General features: G+C 39.8%; 1 protein-coding gene across 11 annotated transcripts in view; it reads left to right on the top strand.

Annotated features, from left to right (window-relative positions):
• The window catches only part of vav2 (vav 2 guanine nucleotide exchange factor), a 219,241-nt gene that overhangs the window by 147,793 nt on the left and 56,372 nt on the right, over positions 1–15,076 (top strand). For all 11 annotated transcript variants that reach the window (XM_054757618.1, XM_054757617.1, XM_054757614.1 and 8 more), the window contains exons 3-4: positions 4,781–4,839; positions 14,680–14,748. In XM_054757618.1, coding sequence (XP_054613593.1) covers positions 4,781–4,839; positions 14,680–14,748 — 128 coding nt within the window. The remainder of the gene's footprint in view (positions 1–4,780; positions 4,840–14,679; positions 14,749–15,076) is intronic.

Here is a 15,076-nt window from a genome sequence, read left to right as displayed (position 1 = left end):
ATATTTGTCCTTTGATTTGAGTTATGTCAAAACTGATGTGCATGCATATGTGCTAAGGCATGTTTGCCAGGGGAAACACGTCCCTGGATGTCTTCTGGTTGGTTGCACAACATGCAAGCGTTGATTGTCTTTCATGGGGGGACAGAAGCCACATTTGGCGAGTCTGGCAATATGTGTTTGCAAACACTTGCCCTCCTCCCGTATATAATCCATACACCCGTTTTCCTCCCACCTTCTTTCCCACTAACACAGATATTTGTTTTATTATGTTTGTGGGACCTTAGCGACCACAACTGAGGGTTTTACCGTGAACCCTCAATAAATCATTTAACCTTGCTGAGCATCACTTTCTGTGTTGCACATTTGTGCTCTCCCATGCACAAAAGCCAGTTAATGTCACCCTTATGCAAAAAAGAGACTCATGTGCCTTCAATTATGCACTTCTCAATGACAGACGGGGTCAGATGTGGGTGAGGGGATGGAAATGGGGTTATGTGATGGCAAATAAGGTACAATATTAGTTTGGGGTTTTGGGAACCCAAGCTATCCCTCTGTTGTGTGCCTTTTTCATATTCCTAGAGGGGTGAAAGAAGCTTTAGTCTCTGGCTAGCCACAGCGTTAAGACCCCCTGGGGAGAAGGAGATGAGAGGGAAATTAATAACGTGTAAAGACTCCCAAGCTTTGACTGAACCAAAGGATCAGAAGAGGGCTGAGGAGAGTACATTAGAGGTAGGGAGGATCACAGAAACCGAGGTGGACAAAAAAAGCTAAGAAATTTGACACCGAAAAAGTTTATTGAGTCGGTGAACTCTTGGAGGTATGCTTTGCTGAAAGTGACAGAGAAATTATTTTTACTTATCAGCTTTTGGACTTCACGGTATCGCTACTTAATATCGTCAGATCAGAATTCAGTGGGAATTTGATATCGGCTTCAGCAGCTTTGCAGCTTCACTAAGCATCGCGGCCAGTGTCAAGTATGTGCAAAGTAAACTAAACAGTATTATGGTCTGACATGATTAATTACATTAAGGAACATCACGCGGTTACATTTGCACAATTCAACATATCTGAAAAGAAGCAGGAAGAAGCACAGCTTATTTATTCCTACCCTTTGTACGTGCTGATACATTTATTGGCACCATATCTTTTATATGTTGACATGTAACGATATTTTTTTTACTTACGTTTTGTCATATACATTTTGCTCACTTTATTTACGTCCTGCGTGAAAGGAAGGAAGGTGTTTGTGCAGTGCTAAGGAAAAGGAAGGAATAGCAGTATTAAAATAAGATTTCAATTGAAGAAGTAGGAATACTTACTGTAGTTAAAAGAAAATAAAAATAAGTACAAGATGGGTTAATTCATTTAGTTAAATAATGATATGTGTTCTATTTTGTTTCAATTCACATGTTTTGAATGTATCATTGGGATTTTCAAGCACACTTAAATGCCGGTAAGAATATCCACTTGTTGTTCTTGGTTGTCTTCCTGTGCATTTAGACCACATGTCGGCGCATAATAAAGATGATGTTGTGATGTTCTGAGGTCGGAGTGTCCGTGAATGCACCTCGGGAATGAGGAAATGTTGTTCCCACGATGAACAGGGAGGTGTGTTTGTGAGTTGGAGATACATATTTGGTGTTGGAATTGCACTGCTGTTGATGTTCGGGTCAGAATAAAGTTATAAACGAGTATTAGACTGTGGGAATGCTACGGAGTGCCTCCGTCAGCCGTCATAAGAGCTGTGGCTTGGCTTTTTCCCCCCATTTCTCCACCAGCACTGCATTGTTTTGAGCACAAAATCAAACTAAATACTCTAAGAACAAGATCTACAAGTTACAAGCTCAAACAAAACAATACTGATGCATCTACTCCTCTTCAGTAGAAGTGTCGTATATTTGAGAGACACGACCTCCATAACTGCCATTTAATCACTTGTCCTAATGTGAGAACTCATCTCCACATTCCCTCTGCAAACAGATTGCAAATTAGCATTTCTTGTGATGCCACACGGCTTCGTAGCAAGCGCCAGCATGCCTCCATACATGCTTTTTCACATCACGACATGCGATTGTAACATGATTGAAACATTGACAGTGCTCCTCATCCTCAACGTCAAGGACGCTCTAGATTTGATTTGAACAGACTTTTCCCTGTGATATCTGTAAGTCACGCTAACGCGCCCAATGCTGGCACGTACGAGTCTTGTCACTACGAGCCAAGCAGGCTTCGGCCCTGCTCTGACCTCTCTGGATCTATGCCAGCAGATTCACGTCCCCAGCTGTGTTTAGCCAGATCTGATCATTCTGCCTGTCTAATTTAAATTCTTATAGCATGCCTTATATTTTTTTCTATTTGGACTGTACCATTAAGATTACAATACATATTAAATAATGAACAATGAACTAATAATGATAATGCTGGAAGTGTGCCAAACACATAAATATTATTATTATTAGTCTCCTCAGCAAAATTCAACTCACATGCATATGAAGGAGGAGCTTGCTAGCCCCATATTGGAACCATTTAAGCATGAACATGACCATTATGTGGGTGTTTAGCCACACGCCGAGACAATCTCTTATTATGATGTCAAGTAAAAGCCTTGTTGAGGTTTCCCTCCACAGAGTAGCTGAGATGAGTACATACCAAACGTAGCCAACCCTCCCTCTAAAAAAGCCAATTCAACATGAGATCGGCTTGAATGAAGACACTCACCTCAAGTGGATGTGAAGTGGTCGGCTTTGTCTTCACATTAACTATTCGTATTTGCTCACCTTGAATGTTATTAACGTGTCACCCTCATAAATGCACGCATGGTGTGCTTACTAGTGCTGAGAGGCTGTGGATGACACACCTGCCGAGCAAGAGCGGTCGAGATAACAATTTTGTCCAGTCGAGGAGGCATCTGGCATGGCCACGCTGTTGTAAGCTGAAATACACCCACGAGTGGTTAATGAGGCGTCTGAGGCAGGGCTTGTGATTTGGAGGGGCTGTTTGTGTGTTGTGCGTTTTAGACAGGAGGGTCCCTCGTCAGCCTATTCTTGGCATCTCTACACCGTGCAAGTACGCCATCTGTAGTCCTCAGCAATAAAGCTGAGGACTGAGTTGCATCTCGTTTAAAGGCGGCATCAAATCATTTTACATGTGCACAGACATTTTATCTACATGCTAGGCGTAATAGGGCTAACATAATATAACTGAGAAATGATATGAAACCTTGAGATATGAAGCGGGTGACGGCCTCAAAAAATGATTATCATCAAACTGTATGGGTCTCAAGACTGTTGAATGTGCAAATAAACCCTCTGGCTTACATGTAATTGACCCTGCTCCCATTTCCCTAAAATCAGTTAACACTATGAAGACTTCATCAATTAGTACAGTTATACTCTTCACTCAACCTGCCCCATCTAATGAGATCCAACTGTGTCAAAAATCCAGCCTTTACAAAGATAGCAATGCTGATACTTGACACTAGAGTAGATCCCCGCAAATGGCAAATAACTGAAACTCCCATAAAAAAGTAAAATATACTTGACACACGGCTTGCTCCCCTTCCCAGCCCTCCTTCGAGCTAGAGTGACTGGAATAATTATCAGATTAGATTCACCTCCAGAACCCTCCGCTGCCTCTCTTTAATATGCCTCAAACACTTACGAGATGCATTTTAAAGTATAAAATGTATAGGTACTCGCCGCTAATTAACAATAATTTAAGATGATTCGTGATCAGACGTTAAAATGCAAGATGGCGCCCTCCGTGGCAGACGTCTCTGTCTCACTCTCCCGTTTTTTTCAATTTTTTGCTATTTTATTGTTCATTTTGGACATTCAACGCACTCACGCAGTACATTACAACAGAGAGTAATTTATTGGTATTCATGTTTCTTCTGTTCTGAATCATTTTCTTGTGTTTTTTTCTTTCTTTCTTTTTTGGGAGAATGAACAGAAATAGAATTTCATTGCATAGCAGACCCACCAGTTTTACTGTGCATATGACAATAACACTCTTGAATCTTGAATATATAAGTTTCATTTTAAAAAACTATGGTGTGTTCAAAAGCTGCCGAACAATGTGTGAAATCTTAGTGCTTGACATTATCAGTTAAGCCATAAACATGTAAAAATGGTTGCCTTTCGAACAGTGGTATAAGTATCCAGTACAGATTACCTGTATTATCACATATTTATCAATTATTACCAACTTAGGGTGAATAAGATGTGTTTTCTCTGGCAAACTGATTATTTTTGGAGAAAAAAACCCAACTCTTTTTTACCAAAATTCTTCAAATCCAAGGGGCGGTGAATGCTGAATCACAAATGTGCGGAGATACACTGTATTGCGACAATATGTGGTTTTACTTTGCAGATGTGTAGACCTCTACCACAGACGTAAGCGCTCAACACCGCCTACAGCACTCCTTAATTGAAGCATTTATGTCATATTAATACAGATCTGCCATTATGGCTTACTACAACTGGGATTATTGCTAGAATATCTGATAGAGCCATGCATCCAGTACTGGATTACACAAGAGCAGTTCAATAAATGCTGATGATCTATTTAATGCAAGGAGAAATATACTTTTTATTGCACCACATGGCAGTGTCGGATACAAATGATTTGATAATTTGATGTGCTTCATATTGGTCAAAAGTATTTCTTAGTTATCCATGTTATATCTGACTGTAGCTCATTATGCTGTCAAGAATGCGGACCACCACGTATAAATTCAGACCTTCGTTTTTATGACTGATAGTGTGTTTGTTTGTTCCAGGTGATCTCCACTCTGTCAAGGATCTCCCACCACAGCATTGCACAAATCAAAGGAATCAGGTACATCTTATTTGTAACTATCGTTTGTTATTTGAACTGTAAGGCTTTCTGCAATATCTCTGTCAGTGAACAGCTTTCACATATTTGGGCCTTATGCGCACTACTACTGCTCATTTTCGAGTGAATTCACACATAAGGCCAATGAGCGACTATCGTCTTGTTCGATAAGGTATACTCCACATTGATTTTCACCTGTCACTGAAACGGGGTGCTGTGTTTATGTAGAAATATAAAAGTTCTGATGTGTAATGCCCTCTGAGTCACAGGGCTCCAATCTGGGCCGGCACCATTCTTCTGACACAATCATGAAACAGAAAGAAAATCATTCTCACTGCTTTTATCAACCCTGAAATAGGCATCTGATTTCTCTACGGTTTCTCAAACGGCTTGGAACTCAGGGCTGGCCCACATAAAAACATTTTATCTGTCTGAGTAATGAGTTGATGGTGAGCGCCCATTAGGAGCCTTGCCAGGAAATGAAGAAAGGAGGGAGCGACAGACAAAGCGAGCTCAGGCCTCTTGGCATTAATAAACACAACCCAAGCTGCTGACTTCTGGCTGTTGACATTGACTGTTGTGAAGTGACAAAATCAATGCTTGTTTGACTGTTCTGGAAACTAAGGCAGCGGTCCCCAACTCGACCCCAAGCGTGGTCATGTGTTATAGTAATCTAACGCGACTGTGGTTTACCGATGTATACTGTAAAACAAAGAAAAGCACAGCATCAAATTAAGCCTGTGAATATTCTCATTCATGCAGGTCATCGTATTCTCAGGGCATTGAATCGATCGCAACTGGACTGATCTGATTGTCTTAAAATACGTTCAAGCTTCATCAGTTCATGCTCAATGACTAGGTGGGACAAACATGAGTCAGACTGGACAGGACAGCTCTAGTCTTTAGGGCAAGTTCTAAGACAACCTGAACAGTCCAGTTGTGATCGATTCAGTGCCCTGAGAACATTGAATTCAAACTACAAAATGAATACTGACTTACTACCCGTACGTGCCTGAGCCTAACCCCTAACCCCTAACCCAAATATCATGGTTTGATGTTGACATGTGACAGGCGCAGCGTGTTTTTACCGGATCAGACGGTAATGGCAACAATCGCTTCAAAGTTCTGTGTCATTATTCGGGGTGCCACAAGATCTGGCATATTTAATATAATATTCATAAATGAAAATGAACTTGATAATTTTGCCGGCCTCAATACATTGCCATGTGCTTGCGTGTCTGTTTTCCTCGTCTCCCGCTTCCAAACAGGCAGGAAGAGAGTTCACCCTGTGCATTGGTTTCAGCACCTTGGCGCGTTTGTTCCACAGAACAACGGCATGAACGGAGCGAGCCCTTTTGTCAGTCATACAGTCTCTTTGTCTCGGTGGGTGGAGGCAGGCCTGGTAACATATACATAGCGTGCAGAAGAGTATAACGTAGTACAAATTATACTAGTAGATTGCAATATATAATATAATATAATAAGACGAAACAGCCAACTTCTCCGCGTACACAATGAACACATCAATTGTTTGGCCGATCGGAAGTGACGAGCACAAGTGACGTGATCGCGTGCACTCAACTTTGACCCTGATGTGATGTTAGAGTAAAATAAATGTCTTTGTATATTATTTTTTTTTTAGATAATGACCCTTATTTCCAAAATCGGTATGCACTTACATCAAATTTGATGTCGTTATATACAAAACTATTCAACATTTTTAAATCATTGCTTCTGAAATGTTTCCGGTACATTTACAAGATAAGAATGTAGTAAAATAAAAGTGATTTGTATTTGTAATTTTGAAAAGCTGTATGTAAAATTGTCAAAATAATCACTTTTTCTGTACAAAGACGACTTAAAAAGGTGTAATATGCATGTCTGGCCAGTAGTTGGTGATGTACCCATAGAAAGAAACACCTTCCACCAACAGCTCGTCATCAAGGAGAAAATTACATGGGCGTGCATGTGGGTTCATAATAAGAATCGCGACTCTGCAAGGAATAGTAGTAAATATAAGTAGTAAATGTACACTGAAGACGCATTATGAGCACACATATTTCAATTGTGTATAATATAATTTCATCCCAACCTGAAGTTCTTTGCATGTTTCAAGCATAAAGAGTGAAAATATAGTTATTAGGATCGATGACGATATTAAGCGAGGTCACATTTGCTCCCTGGCCCAGAGAAAACCTGTTAAATGTGATGTTACAGGTCAGTGGTTATATACTAATATATGCATCGGTGCATGTGACAATGTTACTATACATTATATCTTGATGAATGGACTTACATACTCATGTAAACTTAAATGTCTAGAAAAATGAATGCAATGTGCTATTTTCTTATTTTGTTTGAATTGTAGAAGAATTGTAGAACATACAGTTGTAGGACATACACACCAAGACCTCGGTCTTTGCATGGTTTATGGTGTATCATGTGTGTGTATCATGTATCATGTTTATTATTACACTGATTGTTATATGGAATAATATTACATGGAATACAAGAAGTGAATAATATGTAGTGCACAATATGTGGAACAGATGGGGGGTAGGATTAAATATTAAATTAAATTCCTTCCTTTTTTTGGACTTGTGGAACTGTGAAATGATTGATGAGATGTATTCCATTGTAACCTGCATGCATGTTCAGATCAAATTAAACCAAACCAAACCCGCGAACGAGCATTACCTCACTGAAAATGACTTATTAACAATATTAACACAAAACACGTTCTTATAGTTTTACAATTATACTTTGACATGCAGATAATACTGCACATATAGCTGATGAATGAAAGGGGTAAATGAACATTTAATGTTACTTTTACCGTCACTTAAGATGTGATTCTTGGCGACTGTGGCAGCGAGATCAACCACCACCACCTTCTTGTTTTGACATGAGTTGTTTCTTGAATTCAATTTTCTCACCTCAATACTGTAACCAAAAATGGAGCCAAAAAAAGTTGCAAGTGCCAGCATTTTGATAAAGAAGGTGAGGAACACTATTGAATTCAAGAAAAAAAAAAAAAAAACATGAGAAAACAGGAAGATGGTGTCTGTGTGGTGTCTCACTGCCACATTGTGTCTTCGGAAACAGTAGTCTTCAATAAAGGTAAAAGTAACATTAAATGTATTCAATGTATTTAGCCGCCCATCCATCCATTGTCTTCAGCTTATCCGGGTCTGAGTCGTCGGGGGAGCAGGCTCAGTAGGGAAGCCCAGACTTCTTAGTCTGGTCTTCGGTGGCTGACATCTGGCTCATTTAGCCCTTTCATTTGGAATTTATGTGCATTTAGAATAGTTTTATGCATGTAAAACTAGAACTATACAAATGTGTTTTGTGTTAATATTTTTGAGAATCAGCCTCTGATGACATCATGGAGGGGTGGCATAACTTCTGGTTTCGGCTGCTAGCTAATAGGATGCTAACAAGGAAGGATGTTTTCTGCTAAAAAAAAAAACACATTAAGAATACAGATGGACTCACGCAGTGTATTAATAACGTGAGCCGTATTGTACGCTAACCCTAAAATGCACGCAAACCGAGCTTCAACGTTTCAAGGGTTTGGAGTGGAGTGTGAGAGTCGTCTGTCAAAAATAGAGCTTTTTATTAATTAAAAATGCTATTCATCATTAGCTGTGACAGCCCCTTAAATGTGCAAAACAAATGGTTGGGAGTTGGTTGGAGTTTAGCCATGCTGTGTCCACATTGCATGCTGAAGATGTTTACCACAGTTGTGTGAAAGGCTCAAGGGTGGTTAGCATAGTGTTTAAAGCTGCCTAAAAACATAGCCGTTTTCAGCTGATTAGAATGCATGTAGTACTTCTTTAAGAAAAGATCTTCTTCTTGCCTATCAAGGTGAGGGTCTAAATGCCAGAAAGTTACCCAGTGGCCTCAAATAATGCTTACAGAAAGCACATCAAGCTTCCCATTGATCTTTAAAGTGACCAGTGAGCTCACGGCTATGTTAAATCTCCTGGAATCCATGCCACAGACACATCCATCGACATTCTGTTGATCGCATCTTTGATGTCAGCTCAGTGCATCGTGGCCTCGGTAGTTCACGTGTCTATCACTGCATCAGCCTTCCAGCTCTATTCGAAGAGGAAGACTTTCTTTTGGCTTGTTTCCATCGGCTTTGTTCAGCACACGCTGTTCTCTAGCATGGTGCCGGAAGGTGAAATGAAATTAATTAAATTGAGATTCAGAGAGTCAGAAAATGTATTTCCCTGAATAGCAGCAATTCTAGGCCAAATATTATTATTATTGTCATCATACAAATTAATCAGCCAACTAAATGTTTCTACTTCATAACTGTTTTTTTAGTGATTTACTTTGGGGAAAAAAATTCATCACTTCTTACCATTAATATTACATTTACGCCACAAAAATCTATAAATATGACCATGGCTTAAACGTAACAAGCTATTGTCCGCCTAACCACGCCAAAACAACATCAGCAAACTCAACTGTATTTATCCCACTCATGGTCCTGAGTTGACAACATTCCGTGTTGCTTTGAATACGCCAGCAAGTCCAAATGAAACTGTAGAAACCCAAAAAGTATTTCACTATTAAAGGTGACTTTGAAAGAAGCTCCACGGCCAGATTTAAAAGCCGGAAAATGACAGGGAAAGTGGCAAAGTGTGTAAGCTCGCTTGAGCCCCTGTGATTTAATGAGCGTAGCAGAAGCAAAGGTGCGTCCAGGGACGTGGAGCTTCCTCCGTGGTGGGGTATTTGAGTCGCTTTCCCCTCTAATAACGACACCGTTGTTCTGCTCTTCGACAGTGGCTGATCAATGGTACCGGCTCACTGTGGCTCCGTCGTGCACACGTTTGTGCCAACAATTCCCTTTATGCTAGAATTGACTTTATGGGCAGTGAGGAAAATTCAACATGGTTAGGGGTTCGTTAAATTTATGGCATTAATCGAAAAGGGCTTGGAAGTAAGGAGGAAAAACCTGCAAGAGTTAGGATTGTTTTACACCACACAAATCACGATAAGCAGGCTATTTAATAGTCGATACAAAGTGTTTTTGTAATCATGCTTTCATGTTTTCTCATTTTGTTGCATTCCAGAAACCTGGAAGTCACCAATATTAAACCTGTAATGAGGAAAATAAATATATGACATGCATTATTTCACAGTTATGAGAATATGAAACCTTAGATTTTAAAATTTCCAAATTTTGTGTTATGTAGTGGTAAATATTACAAAATAATTTTGAAAATGAAATATTACTTTGTTTGGACGTCCATGAAAATGAAATGTTTTATAGGGGTAAGACTAATTGAAACGATTGGGAACTCTCAGTTATGTTAAAAAATAAAATTACGAAATACAGCAGTCCCTCACAATATTGCGGTTCGATTATCGCTCCCTCACTCTATCACGTTTTTTTTCCCGTAATTAATTAATGATTGCTGTTTGGTGGTTCACTATGCTTTATTAGTAAAAAAACCTTGAAAGACAAACATGTTTGTAGTATTCTGGCCACCAGGCGTCAGTAATGTTCCATTATTGCGACATTACATTAGATTACCGTCACACTGCATGTAGTCAGCCACGGCATGTCCGACAGGACACAGTGAAAATGAATTTTCCTCCCATTCAGTGTGGAAGTGGTAAGTTTTTGGCTTCTTCATTCTTCTTCCCCACTCTGTTTTATACCCCTTCTTGATTTTAGAATACAATAAATCAGTTGGAGGCAAACTAGTTCGCTCGCTAGCTTGCTAATGGTTAACGATGCAGTGATCCCGTAGCCTGCGCATTACAGTTGAGCAGTGTGGTCTAAACAAAAAAATAATAATCAGAGCGTAAAGGTGACAACAGGGGTGTTTACAGGGCTCTTTACAGGGCGCTAATAGTGCATGGTAACGATTGTACTCAGAAAGTCATAAACAGGTTATCTATACCCTAACTACGACAATAGTCCATTTATTAATATTGAATCCGACTTCACTGAAATTCGGGTCTCTAGGAACCAATTAACCACGATAAACGAGGGACAACTGTAGCAGTATATGTTTTAAATGTTATTTAAAAATTGAAGTAAAATATAAGTCAAATAAAGTTAAAAAAAATACTTACGTATGCATCAAACACGACGGAGGGCATTGATTTCAGTATGTAAAAAAAATGTTTTCAATTGCATTTACTAATAGCAGCAGTATTCCTGGAATGTTTTATTTGTGTATAGTAAAAAATTGGCTAAAGTAAAAATTAATATCAAATTGCATTTAAAATTTTTAGCATTTTTTTATGTTGTATTTATACATACTGATATATACATTTTAAATATTGTTTCTAGGCTCCACCATACCCCCGCGACCCTAATGAGGGGAAGCGGCATAGAAAAATGGATGGATGGATGGATATTGTGTCTTTAAAACCCATCAGAGGTGGAAAAATGAAATAAAAATTTGAACATAAGCATGACGGATGACATTAAGTTTTGGGGAGGAAAGCACAATTCACTTTTCTGAAAAGGTAACACATTCTTTTGTGAAGGGAAAACACGAAGTAACATGCAGAGCCAATAATGGCATGTGAATAGCCAAGAGGCAGGCTGTTAGAGGAGATCTGATGAAATTATAAACATGGTTCAATTGCACCTTGTTGCACCATTTAAGAGAAATGAAAACGGCAGCATTAGAGAGTGCTTGGCTCCGCAAAACAACACTGAGGTGATAGATACGAGGGCATGGCCCCACAAACTACTATGTAATTAAATTTTGCCCTGCGGGACTCCATTAATAACTTATAATATAGTGTGCATTTCATTGGAGGGGGTCGTCAAATGTGGGTGTGTTATTACGCTCTGGAGGAAGCATCCGAAGCTGCGCTCTGTTCATAACGGTAGTGAAGAGAGTTGCATAAATCGCATGAAGTTTTTGTATTATATTTTAGCAACTGAAGATTTCATGAAGTTCCACCACAATGAGGAAGGAAAACGGCGCAAAATCAATGATTCAGAGAAACTTGGCCATGCATATTATTTGCAAAGCGGTGTGTAAGGAGGCTGGCAGAGATGGTTGACCTCTGACTGTCTTGCTGAGCACTCATTAACATGATAGCTGTCACTCTGCGCAAGTGAAGACTGCTGTTAGCACACGCACACACGCTGTTTTAATTGAAGGCAGTCAATGAAAGCATATGTTTATCTTATCAAACACAGTCCTATTATTAAACTTACCAAGCTCAGTCTCCAAGCTAACAACTAATTTAATACTTTTTGAGATGTTGGAATGACTGATTTCTGTCAATGAATTATTTCTCCAGCAAGTTTACAGCACACCAACCCACACAATCAAATGATTAATAAAAAAAAATGTATATACTGTATATATATATTATTTCAGCTTGATTTTCATTTTGATTACCAGACATAAACAGTCCATAATTTATATTGGTAGGTTTTCTTGTTTACTTTAACAGAGAATGACAGAATAGCTGTGGGAAAATACATGAAATAAAGGTTATAAGTACATTTTTATGAAATACATATATTATCTTCATAGTGACTTAATGCTTGATTGAGAACCTCTTGTTGGCAAGCTCAGAGGTCAGACATTTCCTACAGTTGCTCATCTCAGAACGGAATTTGCTCCACATCTCTCAGATACAGGGGTCTAGAGTGGCTAGGACACTGCGGGATCGTAATTCGATGGTGTCTTTGTTATACGTTTTGGGTCATAGTCATGCTGGGAGACCCTGAGGCCAGGAGGTTCTTATCGATGATCCTCAGTTGCTCTCAATGTGGTGAGGACTTTCTGTAACTTAGCAGAGAAAAAACCCAAAGAACAATTTCCACCTTTCTATTGGACAATGGGGATTGTGTTCTTGTGGTCATATTCAGCGTTTCTCTTCCTCCAAGCATGTTGATGCCTACAAACTCAATTTTAGTCTCATCTGACCACATCACATTCGCCCCTGAATCATTCAGGTGTTTATTGGCAAACGTCAGACTGCAGGATGTGTGTTACCAGTGTTTTTTTGGTGACTGCGGTCCCTGCTCCCTTGAGATCGTCAACCATCTTCTTGGCAATGGTCTTCAACTTTGTCAGAATCATCCTTTCCAGAGCGAGCGTGATTGACTGTTTCTATTTCTTCCATTTTCAATTATTGCATCAACTGCGGTCTGTTTGTCACCAAGCTTCTTGCTGCAGGGACCGGACTCATTTGTGTGCTTCATGGGCGCATGACCAATATGTGGGGTTTACACTTCTTGCTGGTTGGTGGGAGAAAAATACATTTTTCAGTCAATCAAATGCAAAGCATTTTACAAGCTTTGGTTCATAGTGCACGGTGGTCTAGTGGTTAGCACGTTGGCCAATACAGGAACAGCCTGGAGATCGGGAAGACCTGGGTTCGATTCTCCCCTGGAGTTTGCATGTTCTCCCCGTGTGCGCGTGGGTTTTCTTCCTCCCACATTCCCAAAAACATGCATGTTAGGTTAATTGGCGACTCTAAATTGTCCATAGGTATGAATGTGAGTGTGAATGGTTGTTTGTCTATATGTGCCCTGCGATTGGCTGGCGACCAGTCCAGGGTGTACCCCGCCTGTCACCCGAAGTCAGCTGGGATAGGCCCCAGCATGCCCCCGCGACCCCTAATGAAGCAGGATATAGAAGATGGATGGATAGTTCATGTTTTTTCCTCTCTCTCATAGACACTGCAGAACAACATAAAGCATGACAGCAAACCCTAGATTCCGATTGATTATTTGTCATGAACTATGACGGCTACAAGTCAAAAAGTCAACGGCAGTAATATGGAACGGTTGGCTCATTTCGACCCGCTTTAAATTTCACATCCTTGTTGCCAAAGTCATCAAGGGGTAACATGACAAATACAGAAAGGGATCAAATCATTATTTTCCTCTCTGTACTGATGTATAATATGTAATTATCCCCACATGGACTGTTTCACAAAGTAAGCACATTAAAGAAGTGTTAAGGTGGAAATGTTAAATCCTGGTAGTCAACCAATGAAAAGACACTTGCCTAATTGATATTATTAGTGATGACTATTTCACGTTCAGGAGTGTGGTTGACATTACCGCTAATCATCACCTTTGTGATTTTAATAGACTTGAATTGCACATAACATTGAAGTAATAGCTTCTAATTTGTTGCAATCAGCTGTTCTGGGGGGGAAAAAAACTATCATGAGAACAATCATGCACTGTAGGATGTTTGCGGAGAGCACACATCTTTAGGATTAGGGATAAATCCACCCTCTTTAATGAGCTCATCAGTAAGTTGTTAGTTTTTATGTCCTTCACTACGGAGTCTGAGTTATATGATGACTTTGGCAACATGGATGTGAAATTTAAAGAGGGTCGAAATGAACCAACCGTTCCATATTACTGCCGTTGACTTTTTGACTTGTAGCCGTCACAGTTCATGACAAATAATCAATCGGAATCTAGGGTTTGCTGTCATGCTTTATGTTGTTCTGCATTGTCTATGAGAGTCCTTGAAATGTCCAACACACTTGACACTGAGCCATCAATCTGGGAAAATGATGTTTCCTCTCCTGGGTTTCAGAGAAAGTTACTGATGGGAAGATGCGTTTTTTATCTGTCATGAGCAGCGGGGCTGACATGTTTTGACAATGTTGTTTATGACCGATGGGGTTCTCTCATAAATGTGTCCCACTGTGGCAGCACAGAAGTGATGCACCTGGGAGTGACAATCTGACAGAAAGAACACACAGTTTGCAAAGTGGTTTTTTTTGTTGTTGTTTTTTTTTTTTTTTTACTTTTGACACTATGCTGTTCTTGAAGAAAGTGTTTTTACCCTCTCTTCTGTCTTGTTTTTTTTGTATCAGGCCTTTCCCCACTGAGGACACAACCTTGAATGAGGACGATGTGTACCGGAGCCTTGAAGAGCTGGCAGAGTAAGTTGGCATTCCATGACTCACACATGGAGGTGACTCCCATTCATTTTGTTCATCAGGAGACACCTCCTGTCCACACATAACACTGTATAGGTGGAGGTAGGGGTTGCTAGATGATGTAATCACCTCAGAGGCATGGACTCACCTCACACGACTTGGACTGGAGTCAGACTGAAGTCACAATTATGATGAGTTTGGACTCGACTTGACAATATAGTCAAAGATTTGCAACCTGACTTGGACTTGGACATCAATGACTCTGGACTTGACTTGGCCTTTAGTTTGATGACTTGATGGCATTTTCATTGAATGTGTTGAGTAAAATTTG

The sequence above is a fragment of the Dunckerocampus dactyliophorus genome, chromosome 17 (assembly GCF_027744805.1).
Source record: "Dunckerocampus dactyliophorus isolate RoL2022-P2 chromosome 17, RoL_Ddac_1.1, whole genome shotgun sequence".
NCBI lineage: Eukaryota > Metazoa > Chordata > Actinopteri > Syngnathiformes > Syngnathidae > Dunckerocampus > Dunckerocampus dactyliophorus.
The sequence above is the reverse complement of the archived record's forward strand: the minus strand, read 5'-3'. Positions and strand labels throughout refer to the sequence as shown.